At 39.9% G+C, this 22,749-nt stretch overlaps 1 protein-coding gene across 1 annotated transcript in view; it reads right to left on the reverse strand.

The window, feature by feature from the left end:
* Positions 1-333: 333 nt before the first annotated feature.
* The window catches only part of PDSS2 (decaprenyl diphosphate synthase subunit 2), a 125,670-nt gene continuing 103,254 nt past the window's right edge, over positions 334-22,749 (reverse strand). Inside the window, exons 5-8 of the mRNA XM_054062830.1 lie at positions 20,313-20,486; positions 18,723-18,854; positions 11,990-12,025; positions 334-2,734 (exon numbers count right to left, since the gene is read on the reverse strand). Coding sequence (XP_053918805.1) covers positions 2,576-2,734; positions 11,990-12,025; positions 18,723-18,854; positions 20,313-20,486 — 501 coding nt within the window. The 3' untranslated portion in view covers positions 334-2,575. The remainder of the gene's footprint in view (positions 2,735-11,989; positions 12,026-18,722; positions 18,855-20,312; positions 20,487-22,749) is intronic.

A 22,749-nucleotide genomic window follows, 5' to 3' on the forward strand; every position in this document is an offset into this window, starting at 1 on the left:
TCTCCATCATCCTCCAGGCAAGAGGGCACACCGCTGGAGAGCACACAGCGCCAGGTGGCTGGATGACTGGCGTACACGGTGTGAATACCTTCCACAGCCACCCACAGACCAAAGGCCTCCCCTTCATTGACCTCCTTAGAGAGGTAGGTGGGAAAAGGAATCAGGAGATAAAAATGAAACCAGAACAGCCTTAAGGTTTCATCATTGCTCAGAAATAGTATAAGGTGTAGGGAGTATATTAATACACAGCAGTGATTGATTCACCAGGAGTTTAACAGAGGGGTATAATACTTTGCTTGTAGTTTACCTGGAGAAAATTAGACAACAAAAAAGTCTTAATAATTACAGGCAAATATATTAAACATTTTTACTTGATACTACTGGTAAATGATATTTTTTTAAAAAAAATAAGGTTAAAGAATAGTTTAAGAGCAATCAGAACTTTCTGGTAGCAAAAATAAAAAAGTCATTAATTTTTGCTGATTTGCCTTTATTAGTAAAAAGTAGAAATAAAAACTTGTACTTTCATGAAAAAATAAACCAGGCTTACACCTGTTTTGCTGTGTGTGTGTGTGTGTATATATATATATATATATATACAACCAATTCTGCAATATATTTGATCTATCTTTCACACAACTGAGGTGACTGAGTTGAGATGGCTCAGAGTATTTCCAGCAGACTGCAGCTTCTTGCAGCCCTAAATCATTATGAACCCCTTAGCATAATGTAAGACAAAGAGAAGATGACATATGGCTTCTAAAGAGCCAAAAAAGGCTGAAATATGACTCTGGTTGAATGTAGGTATTTCTTTCATGCACATGTTTTACGTTAGCAGAACTTCAGGGAATTTCACAGGTAAAAATGTACAGTGGTTAGCTAAGGCAGATGCCTGTGACTGCCAGTTCTGGGCTAGCCCCTGCTTCTGGGTGCTCCTCTTCTGTCTCCAGGCTTCCCGCTGCAGTGGCACTAACACAGGCAGCAATGCCAGTTTGGGAAAAGAGAAAATCCCAGGGCAGGCATGAAAGAAAATGCAAGCAAGAATTGGTCTGGTGTTGAAGCCATTCTCCAGAACAAAGCGAGTCCTGAGTTCTGAGTGCTGCTCCCATACAAAGATTGTACTTCAAGGGTGCTTATTATACATATAATATTATGGTATAATATAGGCATAAATTACACAGAATATTATGTACATTATGCAGGATGTATTTTCAGTATATTTATAGAGAACAGCGTTTTTACTTGTATTTTCCATTTGGTGGAATGCAACACACTGGTCTATGACAAACAAGCTGTGTGACAGGGGGAAGGAGTGCAGGGGGAGGAGGGAGGACAGAATTTAACAGAAATAACTCCACTTAGTGTTTGAGTGAGCGATGTAATGAAATCTGTTTGCTGTGCTAGCTGTCTCCAGATTGAGCTGTAATTACACCACAGAAGGAAGAAAGGTAGCTGAGTCTCAATCTAGATCATTTATGTAAACTCAGCCTTCTTGTCAACGGCAGTCTCAGATTGCATGCATGCAAACCACAAAAATCATCTCCTATGAACAAAACAGAGACGGTCTCAAATTCCAGGCTTCTGATACACCTTATATGCTGTCTGTAATTGGACTTGAAAATTCAATTCACTGAGGTTCAAAACTTCTCCAATATTTTCTGCATTTTATTCCAAGCGGTGAAAGAGTGTACTCACAGAAGAACATTCCTTCTTCCTTTCTGCCAAGGGCCTATGTCTAGCCTTACAAATTAACATTTATTTGGCTTAAATAAATGCAAGTGTCATAAACCTAGGAAATTCTTTTGTGTAAGACAGTGTTGAAACAAACTGCTTGATCTGAGGAAGGGATTATTTCCTCCCCGAGAAGAGTTGGAAAAATCTCATTCTTTGACCCAGAGCAACATATTTTATACACACAGTATAAAATCCAGGCAGTCACTTCCCTTAACACAGCCAAATTAATATTTGATTAAATATTTTAAAGCTCCTACTTACCATGCTTGACACATTTTCTCAGCAAGTTTCTCAAATACGGAAAGCATTAGGCACAGGGTAATTTTACATTTGAATACATAAAAAGTGTGAGGAGACACGACTGCGTGCACACAGAGAGAGGATTTTCCCCCATTAATCCCCCGAACTGCCCTTCCCCTTGATAACCGGGTACATTAATTCCTGGCTTCGGCAGCTTGCTCTCTGGGCAGGTTTGAGCAGGTTTCTTGTGACACCTGGATCTTCACGCCCCTCCATCCCTCCCTCGGGCAGGAAAACCACCGGCCTCCGCCCTGGCGCCGTCCCTGCCGGTGCCAATCAATACCGACTTATTTCCTGTCCATTTGCTGAGGTCACAGAAACGGGACTCATTAATTATTTCTACCGGTGCAGCCTCAAGTGTGCTTCTGGCATGACAAGCAAAAGCCGACTGTGACCTTTTTTTTCTTCCCCCTCCTGAATCTTGCTGGTCATGGTGGCAGCTGGCACGTGTTTCTCAGTCGGAACAGGGAGGATGAGGTGACCAACAGTGCAGGGTTGCTCCTGTCCACGGAGGGAGAGCAGTTCCTCTCAGGATGGCGGGTCAGGGAAACCTGGTCACGGCGTAGACAATGTTGGCCAAGGCAGCCCTGGCCTCCGAGGCAGGGAAGCGCTCCAGGGCTGCCAGCGCTCTGTTTCCGTGGTAGCAGCAGAGGTCGATGGCAGAAGTCACACCTTTGCCAGCCTTGATTGCTTCCTGCAGCTGTCAGAAAACACAGGCACAATGGGGTGGGTTTTGGCAGTGCCACATGCAGAGCTGTCTCTGAGGACAAAGGGCCACCACCGCCCCTGCCAGAGGTAAAGGCAAGAACTGAAGCCATCAGACAAAGCTCTCGAAATATTCTCAGCTGCTCTGTTTTGGCTCCTAACTACAGCAAAACTGCAGATAATTTAAACTACATCACTCGTTACTTCATCACCTGGAAGTTGGTGTCTCTCCTAAGGGTGTCTCTCTTAATACAACAACAACAAAAAATATATATTTTTAAATATCTGGGTATTTGACACCTAAGCCACTGCCCGAGAGCTTCTGTGCAGAACTGACAGACCAGCCGCTCACTGGCTAATTCTACAGTCAAGACTCTATGAACACTCATTCCATCCTGGTTTTGGAAACAAGATGACACATGTCAAACTCTTGTATTTTGTAATACAGGTTTCTATTTACATATCATATGACTACATTGTTTACAGTGGACAAAAGTAAATTTTGTCAGTAAAATGGGATATGTTATACTTTACTGTTCTGAGCTATATCCACGCAAACTCAGTCTTTGTGAGCCTAGGGAATTCGAGAACGGTTTAGAGATACATCATATGAGAAAGAAAATATTTTCATGGAATAACAGACATTTCACGGCAAGCTGCTGGAAAGATTTGGCACCTAAAAAACTTGGGTAAATGACAGGTTAAATTGATATGAAATAATATGAATAAATATGTCAAACAAAACGTTGTTTTTTCCCCAGTACCTCAATTTGGCTGAAGCTCTAATTAGTAATCATATTTATTAAGATCTTTTTAAAAAAAGTATTATTTTTTCCTGAATAGTATCATAAGACTATGAGGAAACACTGTTATGTTTTTCAGCTCTAAAACACAGGTGTCCCCAGACCAGCTCCAGCCTGATGCCTCATGCCAGAGCCTGGGAACCAAGGCCAGGTAGATCTTCGGGATTTGACTATTCCAAAAGTATGACAGCATTTAGTGATCTTTAATGTGTCCTACGTGGCTTTCATAGGTAGGTTACATCACAGTTATCAGCTTTCGAAAAAAAGGGCTTTTCTCAAACACAGATATCTACTGTAACTAATCATACAGGGTTTTTTAAACTACGTTTCTCTACAATACACAGCCCAATGACTCACTTCACTTAAAAATACATCAATATAATCTTATCTATCGAGTTTAAATCATGTAAAAAACACCTAAGCCATGACCAAATTGTAAAAGTCACCCATTTTATATAGACATTTGCACTCATACAAAATAAATGACATTTCTTATCTGAATACAAACTGAAGTGGATTCATTATCTGTATTTAGAAATGAAATTAGCTGAAAGCATATTACAGTACTTGAGTGTTCAAGTCCCAGTTCATAAAAATTTTATTCTCCACTTCAGTTAGAATCTTCTTGCACTGTGTGCTGGAAAGGAACTTGACCTGAGGCATAAATGCATTGCATAGCTAATTCAACACATCTTCTAACGCATGGGGATCAGCCATATAACCACAGCTCCACAGCAAAGGTGGGGACAGGTGAGATGAGGTACACCAGCAGCTGGAAAAGGTATTTCTTCCCCCTTCCTTGATGCAAAGCTTTGCGAGATGGTAGAAACTACACATTTTGAAGCAAACTGCCAATTCGCTAAAGCTCATTAAAAATGTTTAGCATACTACTCATATAAGTACATATTGAGATGTAAACAGGAAAGAAAATAGCTCCTAAAAAAAAATTAAAATCTTTAAACTGGTTCAAGATCAAGAGAAACTTAGTTTAAGCAGATACAACTGCATATATTTACTATGACTTGTAACACCAAAATCTGGAAAAGAGCAGAACTCCAACACAAGGACACAATCCATTTACACGCTTGTCTTGTGTAAGCTCTTAGACACGCATAGTGCCTTGAAGCCAAAACAATTGCAATGCTCATGTCAAACCATGCAGAGGAATCACTATACAAAAATCAGCCTAATCCGCTACTGAATGTTTCCAAGCAAAGTTCAAGGAAGATCAAAACAAAAAATTCTTGCTCATATGGCAAGGTCCTTCCTCAGCTTTTCAGTTAGAGATCTTCTTATGTAATGAACAATGGATAGTCCTTAAAAACTTACCTGGTTCATAGTTCATTTACAGAATCAGCTGACCAATACAAATAAGCATACACTGAGGCAAACCAGTCTGGATCAACCAGACTGCATGCTACCTAGTTATTAAAGAAATACAGGACATAATAGGAAACCAGGCTTAAATAACCCTAATTTAAGCCTTTAGCTGTACTGTTAGTTGTATTACAGTTACACTTTCATGCTCTTTCTCAATTTTTGAGCTTCAATGATTTTATGTAATGAATTTTACAAACTAAGGACATAGAAGAAAAATCCATGTATCCAGTTTAGATGTATTATTTTTTAAAGTACTTTTGAACAGGAGCTGCTAATGTTTGAGAAAAATAAACAGAAAAGCAAAATGAACTCCTTCTATTTGTTTCTTTGTAAACTTGAACTAAGCTCCCTCATCAATTTCTTCTAAGTAAAGGAATCTGCTCTTTTAATCTCTGCTAACGTGTCATCTTGTGCATCAAACGTATTTCCACTTGTAGGAACAATTTCATCCATCATTAAAACACAACATTCTTCAAAGTAGCATTCAATAATTAAAAGAATATAAATCAAAATACAAACTGCTTTGACACACTTTTCTCTAGTCGAACTGCTAGATATGCTGGAATACTGCATATCAACATAAATACTTACAAGCTTTTGTTCAGACCACCGGTATTAAAGCCCTACTTCATTCTAAAGATGCCAAGAATCTGAAAAACCACCGACTGGGGTTTGAATATATAAATTCAGCTTAAAGAATAGTCTTGCAATAGTGGAACCAAGTTAATACTCAGGTAGGAGTTGATGCTCCCTCTCCTGAACCATTTTCCTTCAGCACCTTCTGTTTTCCTCCATATATTCACATTTTGACTAGGCCTGACAGTTTTGCCTGGTATACATGAAGCTCATAACCCTGAAGTTTTATGTGTGAAGGTTGTCCTACGAATCTAAGAAAAAGCAAAATCATCATCATCTTCACCATCTGGGAAAAAAAGATGCCTGACTGAGCAATGAGAACAGAGCACATCAAGTCTTGCTGCATTCAGCTGCTCTACCTGTGCTAAGTCCAGCCTCATCCACTCAATCTGCAATGAATTATTTAATTTCTTCTCTTCTCATTCCCTAGTCTTTGGCTGGAAGAAGGGATGGCTCTGATCGAGAGTTACAGAGAGAGCAGAAAAAAGAATATATGGGAAGGCGGGAAGTACTGAGGGCTTCTAATTCTGAATGCTCTGAATTCACACAAGGCGATAAACTGCAGACTGACACTGGGCTCTATCTCTACAGCCTCCTCCTTCCTTTCTTGCCACTTCTTTCTCTTCAGTTGTTTTATACCAGCGAATTAAGAGGTGGAGAAAGGGATGCCTTCTGAGCCCTTCCAACTTTAAGGCTGCTTTCCACTATCTCCCTCTGCACCCACATGCTCTAGGCACATACTGCAAATAAATGATAACAAGCTACTGATTGTTCCCTGAACACTGCCTTTTGGAAAAGAGGTTGTCCATTGGAGAGTTTTATATCAGCACCTTGGTTTCAAGCTTCCGTTTCCTATCCTTCACCCATAAGCACCAAATAGTTGAAGTTGGAACACTTTCCACTCAACCCTCTGAGGTTTGCTGGGCCAAGAACAGAACCACAAATAAGAACAGCAGCCACCTTTTGTGAAAACAGGGATATGAGTTCAAGACCTTGCTCTCAGGTCTGCTTCCATCTCTCACGTTAAAAGCTACTGGACAAAACGCAGAGGTAGTTTTGGAGCAATGGATGGCCATGTGACCTTATACAGTCCATTCGTGGCTATGGCCCTACACGTGGGCACATATGTATGGGAACTTTACTTCTTGGTTCACTGACTTACCCTTCTAAGTCCACCATATAACCAAAAGAGTACAATTCTGTGTCCCATCTCTCTACTTATGAGGTAGTAAGGCATTGAAACTAAGAAATTATATCCTACAGTAGAGAGTAACTGAATAATAAAAAGAAAGCCTGTGTTTTCTAGGTGATACCATATCTAAAATTGTAGTGAATTCACATTCTGCTCCTACTTCATAACATTAATATTTTGGGAACACCATGCTCAATAAGCACTGATGTTTTAGACTGCTGAAATATTACCTTGAAAAGGCACTATCATGTATCACATCAATTTTGTCAAATTCTTCCTTTGTTTTTTAAGTACCTTGGAATATCTCAGCATCCACTCTCACAGTTTTTGTGGCTGTACTCAGGGTTATGCTCTTCCTTCTCAAAACAGGCTGGACAAGCCTTTAAACACATAACTTTATAATGTCATAAGACAGATTTATTCTTTTTTTAAGTCTTTGTTGGTTATATACGTAGAATGAGATGTCACTTGAAATTGGAGCAGTAAATGTATTTATCTAATATTTTCTTAGAAACTTTTTCTATATAAAAGGTAAAGAAATGCATCTTTAAAGGGCATAAACACCCAGTAGACAATTGCATTAGTAGTACTACTCGTGTGACACACAGAAAAATTCTCTCTTTGCTTAAAACTCAAACCCACCCTATCCAGAATCATAGAATCATTAAGGTTGGAAAAGACATCTAAGATCATCAAGTCCAACTGTCCAGTCTAGGAAGAGACAAAATCTGGACAGAGTCACCTCCAGCAGCAGAGGAAAGATGGCCTGCTTACAGGGAATGCTGCTACTCCAGCTGTTATGCAGTTCTTGTAGTACACTTTGCCAAAAAATTACAAGTCATCCTGAGATAGTGATTGATTGTACAGACCCTTTAAGATTTTAGAAGGCACCCCAACTCCTCCTTCTTATGCCTTTCCACATCTTTCACAATGAACTTAGCAAGGCCCACTAGCTTTTAAATCTAAACAATGATAGTTAATTCATGCCTTATTACCAAAAAGTGTTACTTTCTTAAAGTGATTGTTGTCATCCTAGCTTACACAAGCAATTAATTTGATATTTATGTTAAAAGATGTGAGAGTTGTTTGCTTTAATTAAACAAAAGTGCTGGATTCTCACCCCAAAGAAGCCATGGAGAATACCTACTGATTAAAAACAAAGATGCAACTGATTTTTGGCACTGGATGTACACTTTGATAATTCAGACATGGTTAATTGCAACAAAGGAGAAAATTGCGTCTTCTGAATGGCTTGCTGCTTTTGCAATATTACTAATACATTAAAAAAACCCCTATATTCATTAAATCACTATTATGGTTTTTTAAATATAACTAGCAAAAGTAACTAATAGAAGTGGCTGCTCCAAAACAAACAAGACACATTTTCACAGAAAACCACCACAGATCATAAGCATCTACAAACAACAATCCTCTGTTTCTAACTCTGCTGCATTTCAGGAGCAAGAGAGTGAACAGTCTATGGCCTATAGTCCCATGACACATTTCATGATGATTCTTTGGTATTTAAACAAACAGAACCATAGGACAACCATCATTTACACCCCACGACTGGAAAACTGCTCTGCAGACAGCATTGGAGCAGGATGAAGGCACTAACTGTGGCAATCACAGTGAGCTCAGGAAGGGGAGCCGCGTGACTCTTGCTAACACAACTGGATGGCACTATGTTAGCGTTATTTATTAATTATATGATAGTGAGCTACCACTGAGAAACCTCCTTGTTCCCAACTATGACCTTTCCCATTTTTCATCTCTTTCCTGCCATATGGGAAGTTAAGACATTAGTGCCACGCAGCGTATGAATGGCTGGATCTACCACTTCTTGACTCATGCTAGTTCCAGTACTGTACAAAATCTGTTCCCTGTGTTAACGTCATGCACAATGGTTCATATACAAAACAACAAATTATGTCACAGCATACTATTCTGATGCACCGTATTTCCCACTCCAGTTTAGATGAAAGGTGTCTCTAACAGACAGCAGAGCAAATGGACAGGGCCACAGTAAAAAAAATAAAGTTTTGCTATATCCTCTTTCATCTAATTTATCTTTTCTGAATACTGCATTAGAAAAACAACAAGTCCTTGCAGTAGCGTATTTACTGAGTGCAAAATACAGGATTTACTTCTTTATTTAGCCTTATCTTATAATTTTTCTAGAGGCTTGGCCAGAAAACAAGAACTATTCCTGGCTTACTCATTTCTCCTACTAATTGTGCCTGTTCTACACTCATTTAACACAGCTGTATAACGCCAAGCACCATTAAGGCCTTGACTTCAGCAGAGAGTTTTTAATCAATATTATAAAATAGTAACAATTAAATAGAGAATCTCAATTTGTTGTTTTAAAATTACACAGCTCATCTTGCATGCAAAGTAGATGTAAAGTGCCTAAAAGCTTTTGGATTTTAAGAAATCTAAGATTTTTGCCAAAACCCCAAACACAAATGAGGGCAACAAGAAAGTTGCTGTCTCTTTCAACGACATACATTAATTTTGTCCCTGCCATGTATCGGGCACTTTCCTTTGTTATCTGAGAAACACCACTAAGCCAGAGTTAAAACTACTTTATATTTCTGGAATAGACTTTCAACACCACAATGATGGATCAATAATTTGTCTGGATGTAGTGTGATGGTGTAGGAAAAAAAAAGTGAAACATTCAGGTACAAATGTGACAAAACATTTTCAGAAACACAGACAATATCAAAGTGATATCAAAGTCCTAAAAAAAAAACCTAAAAAATTTTGCAGGACATAGTGACACTAGTGACATGGCAGTCTCGGAGCTCATTAGATTAATAGAAAGTATTTGACCTTCTATATCCATGTCAAAACCCTCACTAAATTTCTTAGTGCCATCTAGATATTTTTTATCAGTGAAAAAAATCAGGGATACAATTTTAACATAACATACATCAAAAGAACAATTCAAAATTCTTGAGCAGTCTCAAAACTGAAATAAAATAAAACCTTTGCCTTTTAAGGAAGCGTGTTAAATGGGTGGATCTCAATCTCTCAAATCTACCTTCATTCAATACTTTAACTGAAAGCCACAGCAAGTAAGGCAAAATATTCTTAGGCATGTTAAAACGGCTAACGACTTTTGTATTCTCGTATTTATGAATTCAACTAAAGGAACAACATTTTTATCTCAACTAAGTGGCGCACTGAAGTTCAAAATAAAATTAAGAGAACAAAAATAATACAATTTTTCGTAAGTTCTACATCTAGCCTGCATAACCTTCACTTTTAGAAAATTAAAGAGGAAATATTTTGGAGACTCAATGAGAAACAAGCCCCCAAATTTGATTAGGAATGTAACAGTAATTCTAGCAACTGGATCGAAAGATGAGAGGAGACCTTGATGCTGAGAAGAAAAGACAGAGCAACACACAAAACACTGACCGTAGTGGTGTAGAAATAAAGACAACACTGCAAAGGCTGAAAAAAAAAATACTAATCTGCCCTGCACAAGATGTGTTCTAATTGGCTGTGTGCATGTGTTGGCCAAGCTACTGTGCTGGAGCAAGGGAAAGGTCACTGAGTTCAGTTAGCATGGATGTAACTAATGACCACTTTTATTTTAAACGAAGAAACATAGGAAAGAGGAATGTGACATCATAATTTTGAAACTGACTTCTACAAAAGTGAAGTCAATTATTGTTTAAGCTCACAAAAACCCTGGAACATTTTTCACTATCATTACTAAACTCATAATATCTGCTTTGGTAACAGAGGATTACCCAGAGCTGGTAAAATCATGTGCTTCCTGGCTGAAGTGAATTGCTCAAAATACAAAACCTCAAGGGCTTTTTCCCTTTTCTTTCCTTCTATTGAAGTGTCCGAGTTGCCAAAGCACCCTTTAAGTTTCTAAATTTTATGGGAAGGATCCAAAAAATGAAACAATTTCAGTCAAAATACATAACACACCAAGAAGTATTTAATTCAGGTAAGCAATTTTAGATGCTTTTCTCTGCCTCCTCCCTATTTTTTTTGACTATGGAAATGACATTGGGCGGACCACAACTGTAACAATTAACAGGAGAAAACCCATTCTGGACTTACAAAAGTAAGTAGCCTAGCTTAAACATTCACACAAGGGTCTCACATACTCAGATGTATTTGAAGGAGAAAAGATTTAGTACTCTCAGTGGTGAATTAGAAAGTCACAACTGTATCAGTTTTCTTCTATTGCAGAAAAAAAATAAAAGCACAATGATTTTAAATAGCAAGCTGAAGTCGAGATCTTTTCTATGTTCTAAGAGGAAAGAAGGACAGAGACCTTTTATAATAATACAAACGACAATGTTTTTTAACACAGAATAATTGCAGTAAGTCTGACCTGTACCTGTGTGATAGGCTTCCAGCTATCAGTCACAGCTGTAACACTCCCCAGCCCTCAGCTCAAGAAGTAATTCTCAGTCATGCATGTGGCTCAACCATTTACTATTAACAATGTATTATTTTCCACTGGTGCTGGAGGTAAGGAACCGGACCCTCACAATCTATTTAAGACTCAGAACAAGTCAGGCTTGGGCTCTGTGAGTGAGTTGGGGACAGCACGTCATCTTTTCTCTCCACAACAAGCACGCTGTGCTCCAGTATTTAATCAGGTGAACCTCCTCAGCCACCTCCTGCAGCTAAAAGCTCGATGGTGTTCCAGCTACTTCCAGCAGATAAGCTAGTCAGTTCAGGTGTGCCTTTGCTATAGACCAGCCTCAGCAGCCAATGCAGTGCTCACTTAGCTAAAAGTCGTAATGGGGACTGGAAGAAACTCAAATTATTACAAAACATGTAGAGGTATATTTTTTAACAGGTGGCATGGCATTAAGGTGAGATTAAAAAAAAAGTAACAGCATACTCCATCAATATATAGAGACAACCGATGGGACCTGGCTGGCAAATGAGGGCAGACAAAAGAGACAGCAAAAAGCCCCCCATCAGAAGCCTGGTTTCAAAACCAAGTTTGGGGAAGCAAATGGGATAAATAACAGCAAAAAATATTATTAAATAGCTACACTTGAGACTTAAGAGTACATCCAAATATTACTGGCTTTTTAAAATCAAGAAATTGCACAAGCCATCCTCTTTCCCTCCATATATACATGCACAAATTACAACATGAATAAGGAATTTTCTCCCAACTGCCAAGAATATTCCTGCAAATATCACAAAACTTGTTAAAAGTAACAAGATTTAAATGTAATTTACCAACCTTTTTGTAGTCCATAATGTTTCCTTTTCCTTGTGCCTTAAAGAAAAAGAGAGATTTTCTATAAGACATTACATAGTCCAAAATAGAGTTACAAGAATAAAGAATGCAATTAAAAGAGCTGCCACCTTAAACATAACCAACATTCGTTAGTAATCCGATACAGAATATACTAAAATACAGCAAAATGTGTTACCAGCTCATCCAAAATGGTCCTGTTTGAGATGAGAGCTGCTGAGCCTCAATATAGTTTTTAGGTTTTTGATTACGACTGTAGTTAAACATTTTTTTGAATCCAAAATGTTTTGGTCTTAAGAAATCTTGCTGTTTGCATTAATTAATCTCTTCCATGAGACTGTGAAATAAACTATACTTCATATCAGCAACAATAGGATTTATTTTCTTAAAAGAGAACTCTGGTTACCTATAATGATCTGCACAAAGGTAATAGCCTAGAGCTCTCAAAAAGGGGTGTCAGAACCCTGTCAGTGCTATCAGACTTAGGTTAGAGGTGTTTTTGGTTTAGAATTGCATTTAACTATCAGCATCACCCTTTCCTGAAGCAGCAGATACTACAACTTATAACTTCTATAACATTCAGAAAGAAGTATGAATAAATTTTAAACTTCTTTCCCTGATTCAGAAAAGTATGTGATGCGAATTCCTCAATTTTGTCACAGGACCATGTAGAAGAGAAGATGTCTGTGTCTTTCTCACCTAGTGCAGTGCTCTGCCAGACATTCCTGCTTAACCAACCTGAAGCCCTTCCCTTAGATCAGATCCAGCTGTATCATTATCACCTCATCCAACTCCAGCACTTCCCTTTTCAAGCACGCAGAGAAAATAAAATCACCCTTTCTCTCCCTCTAGCCTCCACCAGGGAAGACCAGAAACCTCAGTTTTCTGGAATGTGTCTCCTGAAAAGATGTAGATTAGGATGGCTACCTCTCCACTTCTCTGTGGGGACTTGAGAGAGCAGCTGACCTGCACTGCAAAGGAATTCTATGTGGCAAGCAGAGCTTTGAAAAGATGTTGCAGAGACAGCACAGATTTGGAAAATAAATAATTATTTGTAAAAGAGGAAAAATAATATAGAGAAAAGAACTAATAAGAGATTAAGCAAGTGGAACAGGAAGGAAAACAGTAGATAACAAAACTGATTTCAGTGAAGGAGAAAGGGGACTGATCCATAAAACCTCTTTAGTACTTTCTTTAAGCTCCTTAAGAATCAGCTTTTCTGGAAGGCCTATTAAGAAAACAGCCTGATAGCATTTGGGAGTAGCAAAACCAATGCCTATAACTGCTTCCCAATTGGAGTAGTCCCATCTCTTTGATTTGTGAACTTTTATCCATACCGGTTGGATCTTAGAGCTTCTTCAAAATAGATCTAGTAGTTATTTTGTGTACCAGAATACAGCAGAAATATATTCACTAACAAACGATTGTCTAAATATTTAAGGAAGCTTTCCACAGAGCGCAAGAGCACTCAGTCCCCATATGTAGAAAATCAGGCAGGAAAGGGAAGAGACCCGCATGGCTGAGTCGAGACCTGCTGGTTAAAATAAATAAGAAGAAGGAACTGCACAGGCAGTGCAAACACAGACAGGGAACCTGGGACGTGTATAGAGATGCTGCCCGGTTGTGTAGGGATGAAGTCAGGAAGGCTAAGGCACAGCTGGAGCTGAACTTGGCAAGGGAAGTAAAGACCAACAAGAAGGGCTTTTACAGGTACGTCAATTGAAAGAGGAAAATCAAAGATAACATATCCCCACTGATGAATGGAAATGGGGATCAACAGATAAGGAGAAGGCTGAGGTACTTCAAAACTTTTTTGCCTCAGTCTTCACCAATAACTGCTTTCCTCACCCCTCCTGGGTCATGGGACAGCAAGATGGTGACCAGGGGCGTAAAACCCCTCCCACAGTAGAGGAGGCTCAGGTTTGCGAACACCTGAGGAATTGAATATATGTAAGTAAAGGCAGTCAGGAGAAGTCCCTGGTGACTGGAAGAAGGGTAACGTTGCACCCATTTTTAAAAAGAGTAGAAGAGATGACCCTGAGAACTACCAACCTGTCAGCCTCACCTCTGTGCCAGGGAAGATCATGGAACAGATCCTGATGGAAGCTGTGCTAAAGCACATGGAGGGCATGGAGGTGATTAATGGCAGCCAACATGGCTTCACCAAGAGGCAAATCCTGCATGACCAACTTGTTGGCTTTCTATGATGGGGTAACTGCAGCAGTGGACACGGGTAAACTGACAGATGTGATCTACCTAGACTTCTGTAAAGCCTTTGACATTGCCCCCCACAACACCCTTCTCTCCACATTGGACAGATATGGATTTGATGAATGAATGGTATGGTGGATAAGAAACTGGTTGGATGGTTGTATTCAGAGAGTAGTGGTCAACGGCTCAAACTCCAGATGGAGACCCGTGACAAGTGGTGTCCCTCAGAGGTCTGTACTGGGACCTGTGCTGTTCAATATCTTTACCAATGATATTGACAGCAAGATTGAGTGCACCCTCAGCAAGTCTGAAGATGACACCAAGCTGAGTGGTGTAGTTGCCACACCGGAAGGATGGGATGTCACCCAGAGGGACCTGCACAGACTGCAGAAGTGGGCCCCTGAGAACCTCACAAGGTTCAACAAGGCCAAGTGTAAGTTCTGACACCTGGGTCGGAAAAATCCTCATTTTCAGTACACAATGGGGGATGACGTGCTTGAGAGCAGCCCTGCAGAGAAGGACTTGGGGGTGATGGTCGATGAGAAGCTCGACATGAGCCGGCAATGTGCACTCGCAGCCCAGAAGGCCAACCGTATCTTGGGCTGCATCAAAAGAAGTGTGGCCAGCAGGTTGAGGGAAGTGATTCTGCCTCTCTATTCCTCTCTTGAGAGACCTCACCTGGAATACTGTGTCCAGTTCTGGAATCCTCAACGTAAGAAGGATATGGAGCTGTTGAAACAGGTCCAGACGAGGGCTACAAAGATGATTGGAGGGCTGAAACACCTTCCCTATGAGGACAGGCTGAGGGAGTTGGGCTTGTTCAGCCTGGAGAAGAGGAGGCTCAGAGGAGATGTTATAGCGACCTTCCAGTACCTGAAGGGGGCCTACAGGAAAGGTGGAGAGGGGCTATTCATAAAGGCTTGTGGGGATAGGACCAGGGGGAACAGGTATAAACTGGAAAGGGACAGATTTAGACTAGGCATTAGGAAGAATTTCTTCACCATGAGAGTAGTGAGACACTGGAACAGGTTGCCAAGGGAAGTTGTGGCTGCCCCACCCCTGGAGGTGCTCAAGGCCAGGTTGGATGGGGCCTTGGGCAGCCTGATCTAGTGGGATGTCCCTGTCCATGGCAGGTGGGTTAGAACTAGACGATCTTTAAGGTCCCTTCCAACTATTCTATGATTCTGTGATTCTATATGCAGATCACACTGCAGCAGAGAATTTCTCAGCACGTTGAGGAAGATGTTTTTTAGTCTCAGCAACACCAGAAGAGGTGTGCTTGGAGTGTCTCTCCTGCATCTAACACACATAACAACGGCAAGAATGTCTTCCCATGCTCTGTTCCTCTCAAGCATTCAAGTCCATGGCAGTTGTACTTGCCCAAGCAGCAATCAACTAATCTGTTTCCTAAGCTTTCTTTTACCACTGTACCTTTGCTTTTTTTAAAATTCCTTTTCATCCTCACACTAGTTTGGCATTTTGACTTTTATTGCCCCTGATTTCAGACACACAGATTTTTTTTTTTCCCTTCTACATCAGACTTCTGCATCTGGTTTAGCTCCCTGAAAGGTATTAAGCTTGATTTGCGAAAGGTGTGCACTCTTGACAAACCTGGAAAACTTTCTAAGTCTCACTGCTTGGCTGGAGAGCTCAGCCTCTGAACATTGGGCTCTGAGCTTTCAGTGAAAAGCATCTGCTTACTAGTTTAAGACACATGAACAGCCAACTCAGCTCAGCCTTCCTCCTGAACACCAAAGACCACCACATGCCAGCAGTGAGGGACAATAGTACTAAGATGTTCTCCATCAGTAAATGAGGTGATGTGAAATCAACTCACCTTGCCAGGAAGAAGGATCCCTAAATCCCCCATGAAATGGCTCAAAATGCATCAGATAAGCAAACCACAAGCAGATGTTTTAAGACAATATTTTGTAGCAGGTTTTCAGGATGTTTCCCAAGACTGACTTCTTTCTCAGTTGAGATGGTCCCTCTTATGGGTGTTCCCAAAACCTACACTTCAGAAATGGTTGCTAAAGCATTTGATAAAAGCTTTTCTTCCAGCCCTGCTTTTTCTGACAAGGCGCAGAAAGATATTGTGAACGGCACATGGATTACTTTGGCCTAGATGAAATGGTTCTAGTTTCTGATGTACTCCTTTTAAATTACACATGCTGTGAGCTAAGATGGATTCTAGACCTATTCCTGAGGGATTCTGCTTAATTTCTTCACTCAAATTTTGATCATTCGTACCTTACTGCTTAGATGTTGGATATCTGCGTAACCCAGAGAATTTTTGCTATTGTCTAGTGATAGTTATCTGTAAGTGGCTAAAAGCGACCAGCTCTTCTGCCTTTTGACTCCTAGAAAAATCTTCATCCTATAACCCCAGATTATTTGCTAAATTTTAAGAATACAGGGCTTACCAAAAGTGCAGTGGGACTGCATTCAGCGACTATTTCAACGCTTTCTCTGAAGAACAGAATTAAAGAACCTATTTGTCTACCACAGTGCTTCCTAGGAGCCACTTAGGGTTGTTTGGTTTTGTTGATTTTTTGTTGTTTTTTTTTTTTTTTTAAAAAAACAAAAAGCATTTCAGGACTCTACTCCAACTTCTATTCCTTTCAAGATGGACACCTGACCAAACGGTTCATTTGGAATAGTTTTAAATGCACAAAGGTGGAGGGGTTTGGTGGTGAGGTCAGTGAGAACAGGAGAGACTTAGGTCTTTAGGGCTGATCATTCTTTCATGTATATTTTTCTATGTCCATGGATACACACACATATACACATAACTACACATTTTTTTTAACTCCTATAACAAGGTTTCCCACTATATGCATCCCAAGTCCATTTTAAGGTAGTCTCTAAATTTCATTCACATTACAATCTCTGATTGAAGTACTTGGCCTGTGTTGAATGTCACATAGTAAATGTGACTATGGATGATATCTTGAAGAGCTTGTAATTAATGAAAGATAACTTCCCTTTCTATATCAACACAAGAAAGGCTCCTGGACGTGGTATTCCACTTTGTATTTAGCTAAAGTAGTAGTCAGTAGACACTTTAGCATAATGTATGCCACCTTTCCTCTTTCCCCTTCAGAGAGAACTGCCTCACTGTTTCTCTAATGCCCATTTTTGATATGAGAATTAGTATGCAGACAGACGGCACTCCTGAAGTCCTGCAGCCTCCTCTAGATTCTGCAGATGGGAAATTGTCTCAAAGCTTTTATAAACTGCACTGTGGTACCATTATTCTCCAGCTACAATAATCCAAATCCATTTACATTCAACTCACATGCGAGCCTTATGTTGAGAGTGTAGAACTCCAAAATTTCTCATCACACAGAATAAACTACCAGCCCCTAATTTCAAAATGACAAAATGTTTGCCTCACTTCTAGTTTGCTTCACTTTAAGATCCCTCTACTCCATACCACTGTAAGGTTATAGATTCTGCACATACTTGCCAAAATTTCACTGCTGAAGAGGCTATGCCTCTTGCTTGCAGTATGTGAAGGCAGGCTGCAACCCGGCCATCATGAATGCAGAACTGGGTAGAGGCCTAGACTCCACACCTTCTGCCTGAGAGTCCTGTTTTCAAACCAGCAAGGAAAGGAGCCATCAGCAAGCACATCTTGAATTAATATGCTTGCATAGAATTAGCTTCTTATTGAAGGCGACAGCCTTTCTACTGACAAAGTTCATCTAACAACTGCAGGAATTTCCAGAAGGTACTCATCATACCTGTTTAGACAGGCAAAACACATCCAGCTGATGCAGGAACTCAGAATGCTTAGTTTTGGCCATTTTATGTTTCCCTCCTTCCCCCCCCCTTCCCCCGCTGTCTTGCAGTTATCTACTTGTATTTCAACAACACCGAGGAAGCTATTGATGGATCTGAACCCCCTGTGCTACGCAGTACACAAAACAGATCTACATCACACAGCTACCTTATTCTTACTGCCTTCTCCACCCAAAGGTTAGAGGAAAACACACCTGAACTATGAGAATTGAGAATAAGGACATCAACCAGCTAGGTTTCACAAATATTTTGTAGCGGTCAGGAAGCTAAGTTCCCCAGATCTCCCTGCCTCCCAGAGCCAAGCTGGCAGAAGGAATCGCATGCCTACCTTTCAACTACTGTAATGCAAAGTTCTCTGCTTTAGGCTGCCAGTGAAAGTAGCTTTGAGCTAAGATGTGGGACTGCACAAGTGGTGAAAGGGAACAGACGTATGCTCCACACAAAAGAATCCACTTCTAACACTGACAGAAAGAAGTTTGACAGAGCTTGACAGTCAGGTTGCTAGTTTTCCCCCTCTTGAAAACACGGAAGAAAAGTGTTAAGTATTGGTGAGCGGAGGTAGCCTTGATATCATCTGGTCTGTTGTTCGCTTTACTAATTAGTAAAAGCGAAACTAATTAGTTTCTTTACTAATTGAAAGTACAGATAGGAAGACAGATACAAATGGTAAAACTGGGAAATTCCAAGCAATGCTTTAATTTACCTCTCTGATCTGCTTAATCCATGCCTCCCTTCCAAGGAATTCCTGATGCAGGACTGCAGGAGCAGAATTCAAGCTGAAGGCCATGGTGTCACTAGAACTTTCTTTAACAAACGGCTGAAGGTCTGAATGTAGCTGAAAGAGAAGAATATCCTTCTTCAATTTGCAGGAACAGTCTACACATATCCACCCACTCACCGAATCAAGGTCCATATTCTGATCCTATACCTACTCACCATTTTCTGCTTTGACACTTGTACCTTGGTCACACTTTTTCAAGTTTAAGGGAGGGAGAAGAAGAGAGGGAAGCACTGCAGTGGCAGAAATTTGTGGTAAAGGGAAGCATGTGGAGAATCCTCAAAGGAATGTGTAAAGGACAGCTTGCAGAGCTGGGCAAGCAATGAGACACAGCCAGGTAGGCAACTTTTGAGTGGCAGAAAGCAGAAAAAAATATAAGTAAAGAATGATCCAGTCATCAGTGGGAAGAATATAAATTTTTAATTTGTGAAGGTTAATATATTCTACTTTTCAGTACCAGAGGAAGCTGATGCAATAAAACCTTCCTTCTGACAAAACATGACACAGCTAGGAGCTTTCTATGAGAATAATGCAATCTTTTATACACAACTACATGTCAATGGTGGATGTGTTAATACTAAAGCATACACAAAACAGTAAAGCTGTAGTCTGCACTAGAAGCAATTTCCTGATGGAGTTGTACCTAGTAATAGCATATAGTGGCATTTCTATGTCAGTAAAGCTGTTCTTTATAAAACCACCTCCTTCTCCTGGAGGAACTAGAAACTGTCTAAACCAACCCAGCTGAAGAGGATGGGAAGGAAGCCTGTCTGCCTATCTCAAGCTATATTTATACTTGCAAGTAGTGCAGTATAGTAGGAGCAGATCTTTAGGGCAAAACCAGAGTGCCAAGGACCTGAAATCCACATCGTGCATGTTTTCCTTTGGACTAACTCCAGCTGTGTACTGAAAGAGTTCTAATGGACATCAGACAACTTCTCTGAGGAATTCTGCTGCTGCAGGGGTGTAGGCTGCTCCAGTCCATATCCAGTAACCTCCCTCCTTATCCCCCTACTACCCTTTCTGGAAGCTACCTCCAGAGCAGATTATTCAGAAGGGAATACAAGCAGGTCCTTCAACCACTGCAGCTCATGCCTCAGTCTCATGTGCTGCTGCAAGCAATTGAGCCTCTTGGTACAAATCTCTGCACGGTGCCAGCTGAGACCCAACACATGCTTCCTTCTGGAACTCCTGCTGTTAGGACAGCGACTTCAGAAAGAAGACAGAAGCAGAGAAGGTAGAGTTTTACGCTGCTACAGAAAGATGTGCTAGAGGGACCTAAACAGAGCCTTGAATGAAATAAGCTACATTGCCAGAATTGTGATTTTGCCAGTTCATAAGCATTGTTCATACCAGCAGTTTGTGCAAACATGAGGCAGCAATCAAATCCCTCAATGTCACTGACCTGCTGGCAAAACTCTGCAGCGTTGTGGCAGTATGTGACAGAGCTCAAGAGCAACATATCTTACAAGTCTTTCCATTTTTAAGATCCCAGAACAAAAGGAAAAGGCATACCTTATGACTCATAGACATGTGCTTTCCATACTGAAATGCCATGTCCTGAATCTCAGCGCTATGCTTTGCTAGCTCCATCGCAGCCTGGCAGCTCTTTGCCAGCAAGGCACTATGAGACAGGAAAACCTGCTCCTTCCATGTAGATATGCCGATATCATCTGTAAGACAGTTCTCCTGAAAATGAAACAAAGGCTAACATGAAAACACCAAACCTGGAGCTGTGTCAGCTTACAGAAGTTAACAGTGTGGCACAGGATAATGTGACACTTGGTGAGTAACAAAACTCTGGGTGCCACAACACTGAATAAAGAAGGGCATTCTTTATTCAGTAAATTAAAACTATCAGAATAAATATACTGGCAGCTTCCACAAACATTTTCATTTTCTGCTCAAAAAGAACAACGCAAAATACATGGAGGTGCCAACAGATTCAACATAGATCCTTTTCTTAATGACTATATCATTACTCCGAACATTAACAGCCAACCATATTCCTTATGAGGGACTGGGGGAATTAAAAAAAGAAAAAAAGAAAAAAAGACAAAAAACCCAAACAGCCCCCACCTCTAGAGTATATCTGCACTTCAGTTCCTTGCCAGTTACCAAGAACCAACAATCCCAAGCAGACTTCAGAAGTCTCTACGATTTCTCCTTTGTAGTCAAGAAAATACAATTACAATAGGTATTAAAAATTGTTATAGAACTGCATTGGAAAAATGAAAGGCTGTGATGGAGGATTTGTACCTCTTCTACTCCCATATTAAGGATAAGGAATGTGATTTAGAAATGTCAGGTATTAACTTTCCCGGGGGACTGATAGAGATCTCTGCGATGCTGCTAGTTAACTTTATCATCTTGACTGTAAGGTCAGAGATGTTCAACACTTTTGAAAAGTCTATTCTATCAAAAATATTAATTTGGATTACTTTTCACAAAGTATTTTAATTAACACAAATCCATTCCTTTACCCCCCCAAACCCAACCCCGCAGGTCCTTTGGCTCACAAGGTGTTAATATGCCACTATTTTACTAATGGGTCTTCAAAGCTAGACATGACTTGTAATCCCTCTCACATACACGCTACTGTCACACCCTTAAGTACTTTCTAAAGAGGATTTAAATAACAAACCCAGGAAAGAACACTGCTGTTTTTCGTAGAAAAACCTAAACTCAGTAATGAGAGGTTACAGAAAAAAATTCAAGCATATAAACCTAAAAAAGTTTGTCATTTCTCAGTTCAGCTGAATCTGTAGTGTACACTAAGCTGAAAGGTATTCTTTAAAAAAGTAATATAAAAAAGTCTCTTCTAGAACAAGCCCTTTCCCTCAAAGTGATGTCAATTAAATTACTTGGGAACGAGCAAGAAGTAATTCTGTGTGACCCTATAGTTTTCTAGCAAGGCATTATCTGTCATGAAATCAGTAACAAATGAAATAGAATCCATCCGTTCAGCTCTAATTTTCCTCCCCTATGGATATCACCCAGAAGTGCTGCGTTACAAGGGAAAGTATAATTTGAGACTAATGGAAAAAGTAGAAGTCTGCAATGCCAAGTTACCCAGAGCTGTATCAAAACGCCTTTGCTTTCAGACACACTATTAACTTATACATGGAAAGTGAAGAACAGAGAAACCACATGTTTGCTATTATGCATATGATAACTTACAAAGTCAAGCCTAAACTTTCCTCATGTTTCATTTTACTGTAGTATTTTTGTTTTAATATCATACCTCAGCCCAGAGCACGTGCAAATTCCCATGACTGGCAAAATGTCAAAATGAGAATTTAATTCAAGTAGTTTCCTATAAAACAAGCGTGTTTTTTCCACCCATATCTATATAAATTTATTTTAAATTTAAAATCAGGAGCTTTTGGAAGATACAACATAACCTTTCCTTAACAACCAATCTGCTCAGAGAAAAAACAGTATTTATTAAAATTTGCTGGAAGAGACTGAAAATTGGCAGTGATTTTTATTACTATTTGTTTTATATCCAACTAAGACAGAAGTATTCTAGAAAGGTATCCTGAAACAATTTATGAAGTTAAAAATTATTTCAGAAGAAGTTGAAAATGTCAGCTTGGTGTAGCCTTTGAGCAGCAACAGAAATGCAGACATTATCAGCTATCAACTGCAGGAACTAAAAGAGCTTAAACAGTCATTGCCATTTGACATATACAAGGAAATAAATTCTATGATTTATCACAAAAATATATTCTTAAACAAGTCTGAATTTCATCACAGGACTGAAAATGATGGCACAATAAATTTATAGTCCACTATATGAACATTGTGTGGGAACTTCAAGCGCCTAAAATGGACATTCAGCTTCCAAATAAAAAAATCTGAGATGTATTTGAAGATATGATATTAAAATTGTGGTGGGTTGAGTCTGGCCAGATTCCAGGTGCCCGCCAAAGCCACTCTATCTCTCCCC

The sequence above is a fragment of the Cuculus canorus genome, chromosome 3 (assembly GCF_017976375.1).
Source record: "Cuculus canorus isolate bCucCan1 chromosome 3, bCucCan1.pri, whole genome shotgun sequence".
Classification (NCBI taxonomy): domain Eukaryota; kingdom Metazoa; phylum Chordata; class Aves; order Cuculiformes; family Cuculidae; genus Cuculus; species Cuculus canorus.